The 14,855-nt window shown below is 57.7% G+C and overlaps 1 protein-coding gene across 1 annotated transcript; it reads left to right on the top strand.

The window, feature by feature from the left end:
* Window positions 1-379: 379 nt before the first annotated feature.
* NES (nestin) lies at window positions 380-8,976 on the top strand. The gene is made up of 4 exons (XM_050752370.1): window positions 380-1,305; window positions 2,435-2,559; window positions 4,248-4,321; window positions 4,568-8,976. The coding sequence occupies exons 1-4, from the start codon at window positions 523-525 to the stop codon at window positions 8,443-8,445; spliced, it is 4,860 nt and encodes a 1,619-aa protein (XP_050608327.1). The 5' UTR covers window positions 380-522; the 3' UTR covers window positions 8,446-8,976.
* The last annotated feature ends 5,879 nt before the right edge of the window (window positions 8,977-14,855 follow it).

The raw sequence follows: 14,855 nt of genomic DNA, 5'->3' as shown, positions 1-14,855 counted from the left end.
ATGGATGAAGAAACTGAGTCCTAGAGGAATTCAGTAAGTGATACCTCTCTCGGATGTGTCCAGTAACTGAGACTGCACTCCCTCCCAGGCTGGAACGTCCTGGCACCCCCACTCCCACAGGCTCGGTTCTGTGCATTATTTGCCTTTTTTGCGGATTGTGACCCTTCTTCACGGCCTCCTCCCTCAGAAAGCCACCACCCTCAGATCCGATTCTCCATGGTAGGGCTTCTTCTTTGGTTCCACTCTCCAGCACCCTGGGGAAGCAGGGACAGAGGCTGCTGCCACTCTCTGACCTCTAAGGGGTTAAGACCTGGGTCCCGCCCCTCTTCCCGCCCGCCTGGCGGGAGTATGAATAGCCTCGCTCCCACTCCCGACTCTCAGTCGCTCAGGCTACTCCCACCCCGCCCCGCCCCGTCATTGTCCCCGTCGGTCTCTTTTCTCTTCGGTCCTAAAAGCTCTGTGAGCCGCTCCCTTTTCCTGGTGCCCAGCGTCTGTCCATCCTCAGTGGGTCAGACGAGCAGGATGGAGGGCTGCATGGGGGAGGAGTCTTTTCAGATGTGGGAGCTCAATCGGCGCCTGGAGGCCTACCTGGGCCGGGTCAAGGCGCTGGAGGAGCAGAATGAGCTGCTCAGCGCCGAGCTCGGGGGGCTCCGGGCACAATCCGGGGACACCTCCTGGCGGGCGCGAGCCGACGATGAGCTGGCGGCCCTGCGGGCCCTCGTTGATCAGCGCTGGCGGGAGAAGCACGCGGCCGAGGTGGCGCGCGACAACCTGGCTGAAGAGCTGGAGGGCGTGGTGGGCCGATGCCAGCAGCTGCGGCTGGCCCGGGAGCGGACGGCGGAGGAGGTAGCCCGCAACCGGCGCGCCGTCGAGGCGGAGAAATGCGCCCGGGCCTGGCTGAGCAGACAGGCGGCAGAGCTGGAGCGCGAGCTAGAGGCTCTACGCCTGGCGCACGAGGAAGAGCGCATCGGCCTGAACGCACAGGCTGCCTGTGCCCCCCGCTGCCCCGCGCCGCCCCGCGGGCCTCCCGCGCCGGCCCCGGAGGTGGAGGAGCTGGCAAGGCGACTGGGCGAGGCGTGGCGCGGGGCAGTGCGCGGCTATCAGGAGCGCGTGGCGCACATGGAGACGTCGCTGGGCCAGGCCCGCGAGCGGCTGGGCCGGGCGGTGCAGGGTGCCCGCGAGGGCCGCCTGGAGTTGCAGCAGCTCCAGGCTGAGCGCGGAGGCCTCCAGGAGCGCAGGGCAGCGTTGGAACAAAGGTTGGAGGGCCGCTGGCAGGAGCGGCTGCGGGCTACTGAAAAGTTCCAGGTGAGGAGGTTGAGGGCCTGGGTGAGAGAAAGTTCCAGAAAGCTCCAGAAAGTCCCTTATGAAGCTCAGAGACCTTCTGGGAAGGGAGTGGGGCTAGCTGGCTGTTGAATCAGGAGCCAGTTCTCAGAAACCTGGTGCCACAAGTCCTAGACTTTTACAGCCCCGTCTAGTGTAGGGTGCGAATGGTGGGGCTTCTCGAAACACATCCCTGGGTGGGCAGTCAGGCCCAAGACTCATTGCAGCAGCACCCCCCCCCCACTCTCTGGGTGGCACCGTCTGGCTCTGATGATGACCGGGGCTCCGGGCCCCTCCCCAGGCTCTGCTATTACTGGGAAGATGCCCAGCACTATCGCCTCTGCGCTGAGTCTGGTGGCCTGGTCACTCAGAATCTCCAAGTTCCTCACAGCCCTCCTTCCCCTGAGGGGAGGAGTGAGGGGCCCTGAATGAATGGTTACCAGCCCCCTCCCATGTCATGGCTTCTCGGCTCCCTGGAGCACATTCCAGAGGCCCATAACAGCTGCTCCTTCTCACAGGGCACAGATGTGACCAGCAGCTGCGAAAACAGCTTCTTGCCTGAGCCACACAGAGGTGCCATGGCCACCTCCCCATCCCTCCTCTCAGAGGAGAGAGAATCCAGAACATGTGGGAAATGGGGTGGGGCGGGGGTGGGAGCCTGCTGTGAGGAGCAGGAGACAGCTATGGGAGATGGGACCAATGGGGGACTGGGGCTGTTTGCCTTCCAGTCCTGCAGGCTCCAGGCCTCTTGATTAATCGTTTTTCCTTCTGCTTCCACTTTTTTTTTCCCTCTTCTCCTCTCCATAACCCATCACCTCCCCTTCCTGTGGGGGCTGTGTTCTGAGCAACATGTGCTACCATTTAATCAGCATCCTCAGAGGAGGAGCAGTGGGAGAGGGCTGAGAGGGCTGACAGGGGCCCTGGGCTTATCTTGGCTGATCCAGAGGGGGCTCTCTGGGCAGGGAGTAGGGTGGGGGAGACGGGGGTCTGCTGCACAGAGAAGTCAGCCAGGGAGCAGGAGGTGCTTCCCAGGCAGCAGCAGCGGGCAGGACACAGGTTGGTTCGCAGAAGGGACCCCAGCCCCTCCGCTGACTGCCTCTTGCCTGCCCTGCAGCTGGCTGTGGAGGCCCTGGAGCAGGAGAAACAGGGCCTACAGAGCCAGATCGCTCAGGTCCTGGAAGGTCGGCAGCAGCTGGCGCATCTCAAGATGTCCCTCAGCCTGGAGGTGGCCACGTACAGGTACGAGATGAGCCCTGTCTACCCACGCACACAGAGGTGCACACACATGCTGGGGCAGACTGTGTGGCTGAAGGGGACCAGAGGTGTAGGTGATGGTAACTCTGCTGCCACTGGGTTCTGTAACTCTAGGCTAGTCACTTCCACACCGAAACATGTCCTGCCTGAAACCATCTGCTCTCCCATAGGTTGGAGACCTGAAAAATGTCCTGTGCCCAGGAAATTCCCCCAGGAGAGATGATATTGCTGAGTGGGACAGCCTCTGGAGAGGGGCTGGACCCGTGTGGGGCAACTGTATCCAGACCCTTCCCCCAAGGGGCAAAGCTCCAACTCTATGCGTGCCCACACCCCCGGGGGCCATGTCCTTTGGCAACCACGGAAAGGAGGCATTGCAGGCATGGGGTGGCTGCACTGACTTGCCACCTGACCTGGGCCTCAGCCTTGTCTAGGGGCTGAGGGCTGGGCTGGGGGACTTCCAAGGCCTCTTCTAGCCTGGATGTCATGGGGCCTGACTCCTCTGATGCCCCCTAGTGCCCTTGGTCCTGCCCAACCTTTCATCGTCCACATTTTCTGTTTTCCTAGAAATGGCTGAGACCAAGGAGGGGCGGCTTCTCACTTGCTATGTGGCCTTGGGCAAAGCCCGCAGTCTCTTCTGGGAAATTGGCCCTGTTGGCTGAGGGGCCATTGATGGACCCTGAGGAAGGGGCTCTGTGGCTGGTGAAGGGCCATATGAGGTCAGGAAAGGAGGGGAGGCAAGGCCCAGAGATGGAAGGTCAGTGAGGCTCTGGGGAGGATGTGGAAGAGAGGGGCTCCACCACCAGGGAAGAGAAGCCCAGAAGGAAGGCCACAGCATTGGGAAGGACAGAGGTGAGGCTACAGCAAGTGCTAACCAGTCTCAGAGATCATGGAGCAAAGCAGAGAGGAGTAGCTGCTCAGCCTAAGTTGTTGAGTTGATTGGTCCCTGCTCCCCTCATTGGTTCAAGGGGCACTGAGGCAGGGGCCTGGACACAAAGACCTCCGTGCACCGAAGAGCTTGGGATCCAGAGTGCTTAGAGATCCTAAGATGAGGGCCCTGACCCCAAGTGAAACCACCGAGGGGAAGGGTCTGGTGGGCCCCGAGGAATTTAACTGCTGGTTTTTGAGGCATGAAAAGGATTTGGAGAGGGGGAGCTGAATTCATTTGCTTTTGTCTGTCGCTAGCTCTGGGGGCCACCAGGGAAGGAGGAGGGAGCCCATCCCATGGGAACGGCCTGAGAATTCCCACTTCCCCAGAATCCTCTCCTTCTCAGACCCTCCAGATGGTGACTTGGACAATGGCAGCAATTAGCATGAGAATCGGTCCCCCACACAGAGGATGAGGTCATCGGCCTGGGGTGGGAGGAGGAGGCTAGCCTAAGCCTTGTGTGCGTGTGTGTAGGGCAGTGTCCGACTGTGTGGGAATCTGCTTCTATGTCTGAGCTCTGCTGTGTGTCCCAATACGGTGTGACTCTGTGTGACCAAGTGTGTGACGTCTGTGGGTATGTGACTATGTGATTTCACCCTGAGTGTGACTTTTGTGTGACATTGTCAAATGAAGAGGAAGCCTGCAGGGCCAGGATGGTACAAGCTCAGCCTGAGTTGTCCCCAGCTGGCTTGCTGCCTGCAGGCCTGGGGGCAGAGGGCTGACCCCACTTTCCCTCCCTCCTCTCCAGGACCCTCCTGGAGGCTGAGAACTCCCGGCTGCAAACACCTGGCGGTGGCTCCAAGACTTCCCTCAGCTTCCCGGGTAAGAGGGGCCAAGATCCCACAGAAACTACCCTGCTTTGCTCTTCATATCCCAGACCTATCTTTCCCTAGAGGCACCAATCTAAATCACAAGTCCGTGGCCTCCAGAGTCAGTGAGCATGCTCTCAGCCCAGCCGTGGGCACCAGGGGCAGGCGCATGGACACTCTTGCCAGTGGTGGCCGCTCTGTGTCTCCCCTCACTGCCAGTGGTATACTGATGCTGCTTCTTCCCCCTCTGCCTTTCCAGACCCCAAGTTGGAGCTGCAATTCCCTGGGACCCCAGAGGGCCGGCGTCTTGGATCTTTGCTCCCAGTCCTGAGCCCAACTTCCCTCCCCTCACCCTTGCCTGCTACCCTTGAGACACCTGTGCCAGCCTTTCTTAAGAACCAAGAATTCCTCCAGGCCCGTACCCCTACCTTGGCCAGCACCCCCATCCCACCCACACCTCAGGCACCCTCTCTTGCTACAGATGCAGAGATCAGAGCCCAGGATGCTCCAGTCTCTCTGCTCCAGGCACAGGGTGGGAGGAAACAGGCTCCAGAGCCTCTGCAGGCTGAAGCCAAGGTGGCCATTCCTGCCAGCGTCCTGCCTGGACCAGAGGAGCCTGGGGGCCAGTGGCAAGAGGCCGGTACAGGCCAGTCCCCAGAGGACCATGCCTCCTTGGCCCCACCCGTCAGCCCTGACCACTCCAGTTTAGAGGCTAAGGATGGAGAATCCGGTGGGTCTAGAGTGTTCAGCATATGCCAAGAGGAAGGTGAAGGACAAATACGGGGGTTGGTAGAGAAAGAAACAGCCATAGAGGGTAAAATGGTGAGCAGCTTGCAGCAGGAAATATGGGAAGAACAGGATCTAAACAGGAAGGAAATCCAGGACTCCCAGGTTCCTTTGGAAAAAGAAACCCTGAAGTCTCTGGGAGAGGAGATTCAAGAGTCACTGAAGACTCTGGAAAACCAGAGCCATGAGACATTAGAAAGGGAGAATCAAGAATCTCCGAGGTCCTTAGAAGAAGACTTAGATACACTAAAAAGCCTAGAAAAGGAAAATAAAGAGCTATTAAAGGATGTGGAGGTAGTGAGACCTCTAGAAAAAGAGGCTGTAGGCCTACTTAAGCCTATAGGAAAAGAGGACACACAGACATTGCAACCCCTGCAAAAGGAGAATCAAGAACTAATGAAATCTCTTGAAGGTAATCTAGAGACATTTTTATTTCCAGGAAAGGAAAATCAAGAATTAGTAAGTTCTCTGCAAGAGAACTTAGAGTCATTGACAGCTCTGGAAAAGGAGAATCAGGAGCCACTGAGATCTCTAGAAGTAGAGGATGAGGAGGCACTGAGATCTCTGACAAAGGTGAATCAGGAACCCCTGAGGTCTCTTGAAGATGAGAACCAAGAGGCCTTTAGACCTCTGGAAAAAGAGAACCAGGAACCACTGAACACTCTAGAAGAAGAGGACCAGAGTATTGTGAGACCTCTAGAAACAGAGAATCACACATCACTGAGGTCTTTAGAAGAAGAGGACCAAGAGACACTGAGAACTCTTGAAAAAGAGACTCAACAGCCCCAGAGGCCTCTAGGGGAAGAGGATCAGATGACATTAAGACCCCCAGAAAAAGTGGATCCAGAACCACTGAAGTCTTTTGACCAGGAGATAGCTAGACCTCTTGAAAATGAGAATCAAGAGTTATTAAAGTCACTCAAAGAAGAGAGTGTAGAGGCAGTAAAATCTTTAGAAACAGAGCTCCTACAATCACTGAAGTCTGCAGGACAAGAGAACCTGGAAACATTGAAATCTCCAGAAACTGAGGCACCACTGTGGTCTCTAGAAGAAATAAATCAGGGGACAATGAAACCTCTAGAAATTCAAGAACCACTGGAGTCTGTGCAAGTGAACCAAGAGACATTGAGACTCCTAGAAGAGGAGAATCAGGAACCATTGAGATCTCTAGGAGCATGGAACCTGGAGAATTTGAGATCTCCAGAGGAGGTAGATAAGGAAAGTCAAAGGAATCTGGAAGAGGAAGAGAACCTGGGGAAGGGAGAGAACCAAGAGTCACTGAGGTCTCTGGAGGAGGAGAGACAGGAGCTGCCGCAGTCTGCAGATGTGCAGAGGTGGGAAGATACGGTGGGAAAGGACCAAGAACTGTTTCAGGAAAGCCCCGCTGGGATGGCTGGAGTGGAAAATGAGGATGAGGCAGAGCTGAACCTGAGGGAGCAGGATGGCTTCGCTGGGAAGGAGGAGGTGGTAGAGCAGGGAGAGGCGAATGCCACAGAGGAGGTCTGGATCCCAGGCGAGGGGCACCCAGAGAGCCCTGAGCCCAAAGAGCAGAGAGGCCTAGCTGAGGGAGCTAGTGGGAAGGGAGGGGCTGAGGGCCTCCAGGACCCCGAAGGACAATCACAACAGGTGGGGGCCCCAGGCCTCCAAGCTCCCCAGGGGCTGCCAGAGGCGATAGAGCCCCTGGTGGAAGATGAGGATGTGGCCCCACGGGGTGGCCAAGCTTCCCCAGAGGTCACGTTGGCGTCAGAGCCTGTCACGGGTGAGTCTGCTGTGGGAGCTGAGCCAGGCCCGAGGCAGGAGGTGGGAGGGCTGGAGGACTCAGGCCATCTGACCAGGGAAGAGGTGATGGAACCACCCCTGGAAGAGGAGAGTTTGGAGGCAAAGAGGGTTCAGGGCTTGGAAGGGCCTAGAAAGGACCCAGAGGAGGCAGGTGCTCTGGGGACAGAGCTCTCCGAGTTGCCCAGGAAGAGTAGAGACCCTTGGGAGTCTCCCAAGGGTTGGGAGGAGTCAGAGGCTGAGGCCCCCAGGGAAGCAGAGGAGGCGTTCCCTGCTGAGACCCTGGGCCACGATGGAAGTGATGCCCCTCCACCTCCGCCCCTGGGGTCAGAGGAAGCTGAGAAGGATGTACCACCAGTGCTGGTCTCCCCCAGCCCAACGTACACCCCAATCCTGGAAGATGCCCCTGGGCCCCAGCCTCAGGCTGAAGGGAGCCAGGAGGCTAGCTGGGGGGTGCAGGGGAGGGCTGAGGCCCTGGGGAAAGTAGAGAGTGAGCAGGAGGAGTTGGGTTCTGGGGAGATCCCCAAGGACCTCCAAGAGGAGGGGGAGGAGAGCAGAGAAGAGAGTGAGGAGGATGAGCTGGGGGAGACTCTTCCCGACTCCACTCCCCTGGGCCTCTACCTCAGGTCCCCCACTTCCCCCAAGTGGGACCCCACTGGAGAGCAGAGGCCACCCCCTCAAGGGAAGACTGGAAAGGAGGGCTGGGACCCTGCTGCCCTGGCTTCCAAGGGCCTTGAGGCCCCACCCTCAGAAGAGGAGGAGGGGGAGGAGGGAGAAGAAGAGTGTGGCCGTGACTCTGACCTGTCAGAGGAATTTGAGGACCTGGGGACTGAGGCATCTTTTCTTCCTGGGGTCCCTGGGGAGGTGGCAGAACCTCTAGGCCAGGTGCCTCAGCTGCTACTGGAGCCTGCAGCCTGGGATCGGGATGGGGAGTCTGATGGGTTTGCAGATGAGGAAGAAAGTGGGGAGGAGGGAGAGGAGGATGAGGAGAAGGGGAGGGAGCCAGAGGCTGGGCGGTGGGGGCCAGGATCCTCTGTTGGCAGCCTCCAGGCCCTGAGTAGCTCCCAGAGAGGGGACTTCCTGGAGTTTGATTCTGTGGGTGTCAGTGTCCCCTGGGATGACGGCTTGAGGGGTGCAGTGGCTGGTGCCCCCATGACTGCCCTGGAAACTGAGTCCCAGGACAGTGCTGAGCCTTCTGGCTCAGAAGAAGAGTCAGACCCTGTTTCCTTGGAGAGGGAAGACAAAGTCCCTGGCCCTCTGGAGGTCCCCGGTGGGATGGAGGACTCAGGCCCAGGGGCAGACATCATTGGTGTTAATGGCCAGGGTCCCAACTTGGAGGAGAAGTCACAGCATGTGAATGGGGGAGTGATGAACGGACTGGAGCAGTCTGAGGAAGTGGGGCAAGGGACGCTGCTCGTCCCTGAGGAAGACCGAGGGAGCCCCTTACAGGAGGAGGAGGGGAGTGCCCTGAAGACCTCTTGGGCAGGGGCTCCTGTTCACCTGGGCCAGGGTCAGTTCCTGAAGTTCACTCAGAGAGAAGGAGATAGAGAGTCCTGGTCCTCAGGGGAGGACTAGGGAAAGACCATCTCCCTGGCACTGGGGACTTAGGGGTGCAGGGAGTGGGAAGATGTCTCCAAGCCCGCTCCCTGCTCAGGGGCAGCACTCTTAACTTATGATCTCTTGACCTGGGGTTTCTGGCTGAGAGGCCTGGCCGGCTAAGGTGAAAAGGGGTGTGGCAAAGGAGCCTACTCCAAGAATGGAGGCTGTAGGAATATAACCTCCTGCCCTGCAAAGAGGATCTCTTGCCTGCACCATCTCATAGGCTAAGTAAGCTGAATCCCGATAGTACTAGGCCCCCTTCCCTCCACATCCCATCAGCTGGAAAAGTCCTGTAGCACAGAGGCTTCTCCAAAGGAAGGGTGACATGCTGGCTTTTGTGCCCAAGCTCACCAGCCCTGCCCCATCTCACTGCAGTAGCACCACCCTCCTGGGCTGTCTGGCCTGTGGCTAATGGAGGTGATGGCACTCCCGTGTCCTGACCTCCCCATCCCTGCCACCTGTGGCCCTGCCTGGCTAGTCCCTGCCTGAATAAAGTAATGCCTCTGCCTTCCAAGTCTGGACTCTTCCTTCCGCCTCTCAGAGGGGCCCCTCAGAGTTAGTACAGGAGCAGAGATGGGGTGGTGGGGGAGACTGTTGGGAGGAGGGATGAGATGCTGGTGCTGGGGAGGGGCTGCCTCCTGAGGAGAGGAGGACCCTGGAGACCTCCTTGGGGGATGAGGGCAGACAGACCCAAGCTGCAGACAGCAGTGCTGGGGCCTGGGGAGGGCCAGGGGCTGTAGCTTGGCTGGGGGAGGCCAGTCCAGGTGACCTCAGCGCCTGCAGAAGCCAGGCCTGTCATCATCTCTGCCCACAGCACTGATTACAGGGATTAGGCCTTGGGGCCACCCCCACCCTGGTATGTCCCCCGCCATTAGCCCCTTGGTGCCGCCAGCATAATAAGCCCCCTTGTCTCTAAACCCAAACAAGTTGTCTGGCCTGATCTGCTCCCCCTGGCTTGGTGGGAGCAGGGTGAAGGAAGAGGCCTATTCGGCTTCAGTCTGGCTGCGTGGCCTCAGGTCAGCATTGATCCTCTAAGCCTCAGACTCTGCCACACAATGAGAGAGGCTGGGCCAGGTGACCTGGGAGCCTCCCTGGGCCCAGGAGAGCAGGAAGGAGGCTGAGGACAGCATAGCTCTTCGGTAGGACTTCCCTCCAACGCTGCAGCAGGAGGCAGGGGAGAGGGGAGAGTGGGGGGCTGAACTGTCGGGGTGGGGGCTGGGGGTGTGCTGATGACAGTGCTGTGCTGGCAGCAGCCTAGCCCAAGGGTCCTCCAGCCACAGCGTCTCCTCCTCCCCCCACTTCCCAGGAACTCTCTGTGTCCCCGTGTAGGACAGGGAGGGGACCAGGGGTTCCTGGATTAGGTGGGGCCTGCAGGCCTTGAAGTCAGGATACCCAAATAGAAACCACTCGCTGCTTCAGCTCTGTGGGGAAGGAAGATCTGGCGACACCTCTAAATAGCGCTGGTGGGGGTGGGATAGGGGCTGCCAAACAAAATGTTCCAGTTTGGAGCGGATCCCAAGTCCGGGAGCAGGCTCTCCCTCCCTTTGGGCTCAGGGCTGAGGGCTGGAGAAAGATGAGAAGATGAAGTCCCAGCCCCTCTGGCTCCTACTCCTGTCCTCCAGTCAGAGAGGGGTGGGTAGGGGCCTCCCTGACAGGCCCTCACTGTCTGCCTCTCTGCCTGTCTTCATCTAGCACCTCTGTCTTGGGCACCCAGGCTCCATTTCTCACCCACTATGCCCCATCCCTCAGGGGCCGGGATCCTGTCTCTCCCCACCCCACCCTCCTGGCAGCCCAAGCCTCCGCTCTCTCCTTCCTGTACCCACTGCTAACAAGGCCCTATCTGATCCTGCCAGGCTGCTAGGCCTAGGGCCAGTGCATTGGCATCCAGGCAAGGAAGGTCCACTCCCTGCCCCTCCAATGGGACAGAGGTGCCCTGTGCTTGATCTCCCCAGGCCCTCGGGCACCTCCGCTTGGGCAAGGGCCGAGGACGGGGGCCTAGCCAAGCAGTCCTTCCCTGTGTCTGGTGCCCACCCTACCCCCCCCCGCCCACAGGACTCCTGATCCCATATCGAGTTACCAAACTGGCCATTGCTGCCAATAATCTCAAACAGGGCAGAAGCGAGGACTTCCCTAAGGGGATATGTCGTGGGAGGCGTGTTCTCTTTGGAAGTAATTGTCAATGCAGCAAGAGGAGCGAGGGTTGGACAGTAACAGGGACGTTCCTGGTGGTGAGAACAGGAGCGGTCATCATTTGTCAACAACTATTTACTGAGCATCTACCACATGCCATGTGCTGTGCAGGCACTGGGGAGCCACAGATAAAGAACAATGGGCTTCCTCACTCAGGCAGCTTTACCTACCAGTTGAACAAGGGCTTCTGAGTGGAAATCATATCTGAAAACAGTGAAGTGCCCTAGGTTATGGGAGCAGAGTGCAGGGGACCTCGCCTGACCTGGGTTGGGGGCGTACGGGAGGGGTAGACAGGGAAGGCTCTCCTGAGAACCTGAAAGATGAGCAGGAGTGGCCAGTTGGGGAGGAGGAGAAGGAAAGGGGTTCTAGTCAGAGGGAACAGCATGTGCAAAGTTCAGAGGCAGGAAGAGAAAGCCTGGGCAACTGAGAAAGAGAAGGAAGGCTCCTGTGCCAGATGGTGGAGGAGGGAAGAGAAAGTTCATCATGAGACTGAAGAGAGAGTCAGGGTTTGGGGACAGAGGTCTCATTAGATAGCCAGGAAATAAAGACTTCTACGTATTTGGAGGCAATGAGTGAATTCTGAAGCGAGAGCTTCTAAAGGGTTGCAAGCAGAGGTGACCTGACCAGGTTTGCATTTCTTTCCTTCTTTTTTTTTTTTCTTTTGAGAAGGAGTCTCATTCTGTCGCCCAGCCTGGAGTGCAGTGTTGCGATCTTGGCTACTCCAATCTCTGCCTCCCCGGTTCAAGCAATTCTCTTGCCTCAGCCTCCCAAGTAGCTGGGATTACAGGTGCCCGAGGCCACGCCCAGCTAATTTTTGTTATTTTTTGTTTGCTTGCTTGTTTTTTGAAACGGGAGTCTCATTCTGTCACCCAGGCTGGAGTGCAGTGGTGCAATCTCGGCTCACTGCAACCTCTGCCTCCCCAGTTCAAGAGATTCTCCTGCCTCAGTCTCCAGAGTAGCTGGGATTACAGGCACCTGACACCACACCCAGCTAATTTTTGTATAGTAGAGACAGGGTTTCAGCATGATGGCCAGGTTAGTCTCAAACTCCTGACCTCAAGTGATCCGCCTGCGTCGGCCTCCCAAAGTTCTGGGATTACGGGCGTGAGCCACCACCCCCGGCCCAGGTTTGCATTTCAAGTCAAACTCTGGCTGCTGCGTGAAAACAGGTTGGTGTGGGCAGGAGGGCTTCAGGGAGGCTGCCACCTGCCATAGTGCAGGCAGGAGACAGTGACGGTGGCAGTGGTGGAGAGGAGACACATGAGGAAAGGGAATCTCAGGACTTGGTAATCCATGGTAGGGGATGGGGGGGATATGCTAGCAGAGGGTCCCAGGTTTTTGGCTGGGCAGCTGGCAGACATAGGACTATTTTCTGAGCGGCAGCGTCCAGCAGGAAATTGTGACCTCCAGGAGGAGGTGTTTGAGGTAGGTGGACACGTGGAGCTGGAGCCCAGGAGAGAGGGCCAGGTTGGAGACAAGAATTAGGGGGTCGCTGGCCTAGAGATCCCCCAGAGAGAGCATATAAGATGAAGAGAGCCCTGGACAGAGCTCCAGAGGAGTTTCTGACAGAGAGGAGATGACTGGGAAGGAGCTGGAAAAGGAGGCCAGAGTAGAAGCAAAACCAGGGAACTTCGGGGTCTCAGACATGCTGTCATCATGGGAGTTTCTGGGACAGCAAGACCTTTGTCCTGGTCATCGCCCAGAGCCTAGCTCAGTGCCTGGGAGCCCAGGAGGTGCTGAATAAATGCGTATTAAATAAATGAATGACCATGACAGACAACGGGACACACTTCTGAGGGTGAAGTCCCAGGGGAGGGAGCACAGAGGGACAGTATCCCCCCTGCCCCCACCCCTCCATTCAGTGCAAGGACAAGTGGGAGGTTATTCTGGGGCCTCCTCTGGGTAAATATAGCTTTTGGATGGGGTGGGGCCGGGTGGGGGGCCGGAGGTGGCTTCCTCGGTTTGTTTGGGGCACTTCCTTATAAGGCTGTGCAGGCTGAGGCGCCTCAGAGGGTGAGGTTAGGGGCTGAGCTCTCCATTCAAGCCAGCCTGATGCTGTCCCATTGCTGCTGCTGCTGCTCCTGCCGCCATTGCCACGAGTCTCAGAGGAAATCAAAGGCCTAGGTGTTGGGCTCGGCCAAGGGAGCACAGAGTGTGGTCTCTTAAAGGGCTCCTTCAGCCTTAATGTCTGTGTGAGAGCCCAGCCCTGGAGTGGGGAGAGTACGTTCTTCCAGGGTCCTCTCAGAAAGAGACACCGGACACCTCCTTCCCCCGTGGGGCCTTCCTGGGACTGGGTCATCCCCAGAGGCACCACACAGCTAGGACATCCCGTGGTCTAACCTTGATCCCTGCCACTGCAGGGTCTGTGCCTCTTTTTCTGGTCTCTTGAGATCAAAGAATCAGAATTCATTTATTGCCTCCAAAGAAAGGCCCTGGTCCTCCACTTCCCTCCCCACCCCCTTCTCAGCCCCTCCCTGGGGAACCAGCTGCTGCCACTTGACCCTGTGGTGTCACAGCTGCTGTCAGCAATGCCATGCTCATGAAGCAGGGAGAGAGGAATGTGATTTAATTTCAGCTGGAATGTGCTCTCTGAGGCTGCCCATGGAAGGGAGAGGGGATGGAAAAAAAGCCCACCTAAGCCCAGGAAACCCGAGACGACTCCGGGCTTGGGCACAGGCTCCTGGGTCCCAGCTGGACCCCCAGCCCCACCCACAGGGGAGAGCTAAGTTCCAGGATGGATCCTACAGCAGGACAGATGGAAGTTAGACTTGAGGGTCTTCTTGGGAGGTGGGAAAATAGGATGTTTCTTGAATGCAGCTCAAGTACCTGAAGAAAGGACTCCGGCACTCTGTTCCTGAATCTACAGGCTGACCTTAAAAAGACTAGGATGAGAAGAATCTCAAGTGGCTGAACCAGGGGAGGAGATGCTTGGCTCAGAAGCAGAGGGAGGGACAGAAAGCATGGCCCACAGAGGAAAATGTGGCCCTCTCTCTTTCCTCTCTCATGGCACTGGGGTCTCCCATCTACCTCCCTGCTGGGAGCCCTCTTTCCCCTCTCCCCCCCCCCCCCCCCCTCCTCCTCCTCCTTCTTCTTCTTCTTCTTCTGATGGAGATCTTGTCTGTCACCCAGGCTGGAGTGCAGTGGCACTATCCTAGTTCACGGCAGCCTTGACCTCCTTGGTTCACAACAGCCATCCTCCCACCTCAGCCTCTCAAGTTGCTGGGACTGCAGGCGTAAGCCACCAGACCTGGCTAATTTTTGTATTTTTAGTAGAGACAGGCTCTTGCTATGTTACCTAGGCTGGTCTTGAACTCCTGGGCTCAAGTGATCTGCCTGCTTTGGCCTCCCCAAATGCTGAGATTACAGGCATGAGCCACTGTGACTGGCCTCTCAGTCTTTCTAACACAGCATTCCCACACCCAGATCAGGCTTGTCTCTTCTCCCACATTTCAAGGGTAGAGGCCCTGCCTCCTACTCCCCAAAGCCTTCCCCAAGCCCCACTATTCCAGGGGCTCCAAGGTGGATGTCCCTCCTGTACTTGATGCTCTGGCCCCAAAGGGATGGACCCTAGGTCCCAGAGTCCCAGGCCCTAGAGCCCTCTTCCTTCCTCAACCTTCTCTTCTAGTCACAGTCTCCCCTCCCCCCAAGTCCCGTTCACTCTCCCCACCCCCATGACTCAGCTGTGGCTCCAGAAATAAACCAAGGCAGGTGCCAGGAGGCCTCTGTCGAGGAACCCCCTCCCAACAGCTGCCGTCTCAGCTGCTTGCAAGTGCCAGGGCCCCAGAGCCCCAGGCAGGCTGGCTGGGAGACTTTACAGTGGGGGAATGCTCCGCTGGCTCTGGCCCCCTCCTGGGTCTTCAGGACTCCATCCTCTTTGCAAAGGAGAGACATTTGCCACTCAGGGACCCAACTCTCCTTCCCTGTCTCCCCATTTTCACCTCTCTTCTGTCTTCTGCCTACTTTCCTCCCTCCTCCCTGGTCCCTTCCCAAGTTCTGAGTCTTTTTTTTTTTTTTTTTTTTTTTTTTTGAGACGGAGTCTCGCTCTGTCGCCCAGGCTGGAGTGCAGTGGTGCGATCTCCGCTCACTGCAAGCTCCGCCTCCCGGGTTCACGCCATTCTCCTGCCTCAGCCTCCATAGTAGCTGGGACTACAGGTGCCCACCACCACACCTGGCTAATTTTTTTGTATTTTTAGTAG

Source organism: Macaca thibetana, chromosome 1 (genome assembly GCF_024542745.1).
Source record: "Macaca thibetana thibetana isolate TM-01 chromosome 1, ASM2454274v1, whole genome shotgun sequence".
NCBI classification, from domain to species: Eukaryota; Metazoa; Chordata; class Mammalia; order Primates; family Cercopithecidae; genus Macaca; species Macaca thibetana.
Note: the sequence above shows the minus strand (reverse complement) of the source record. Positions and strands in the feature narration are given on the sequence as shown.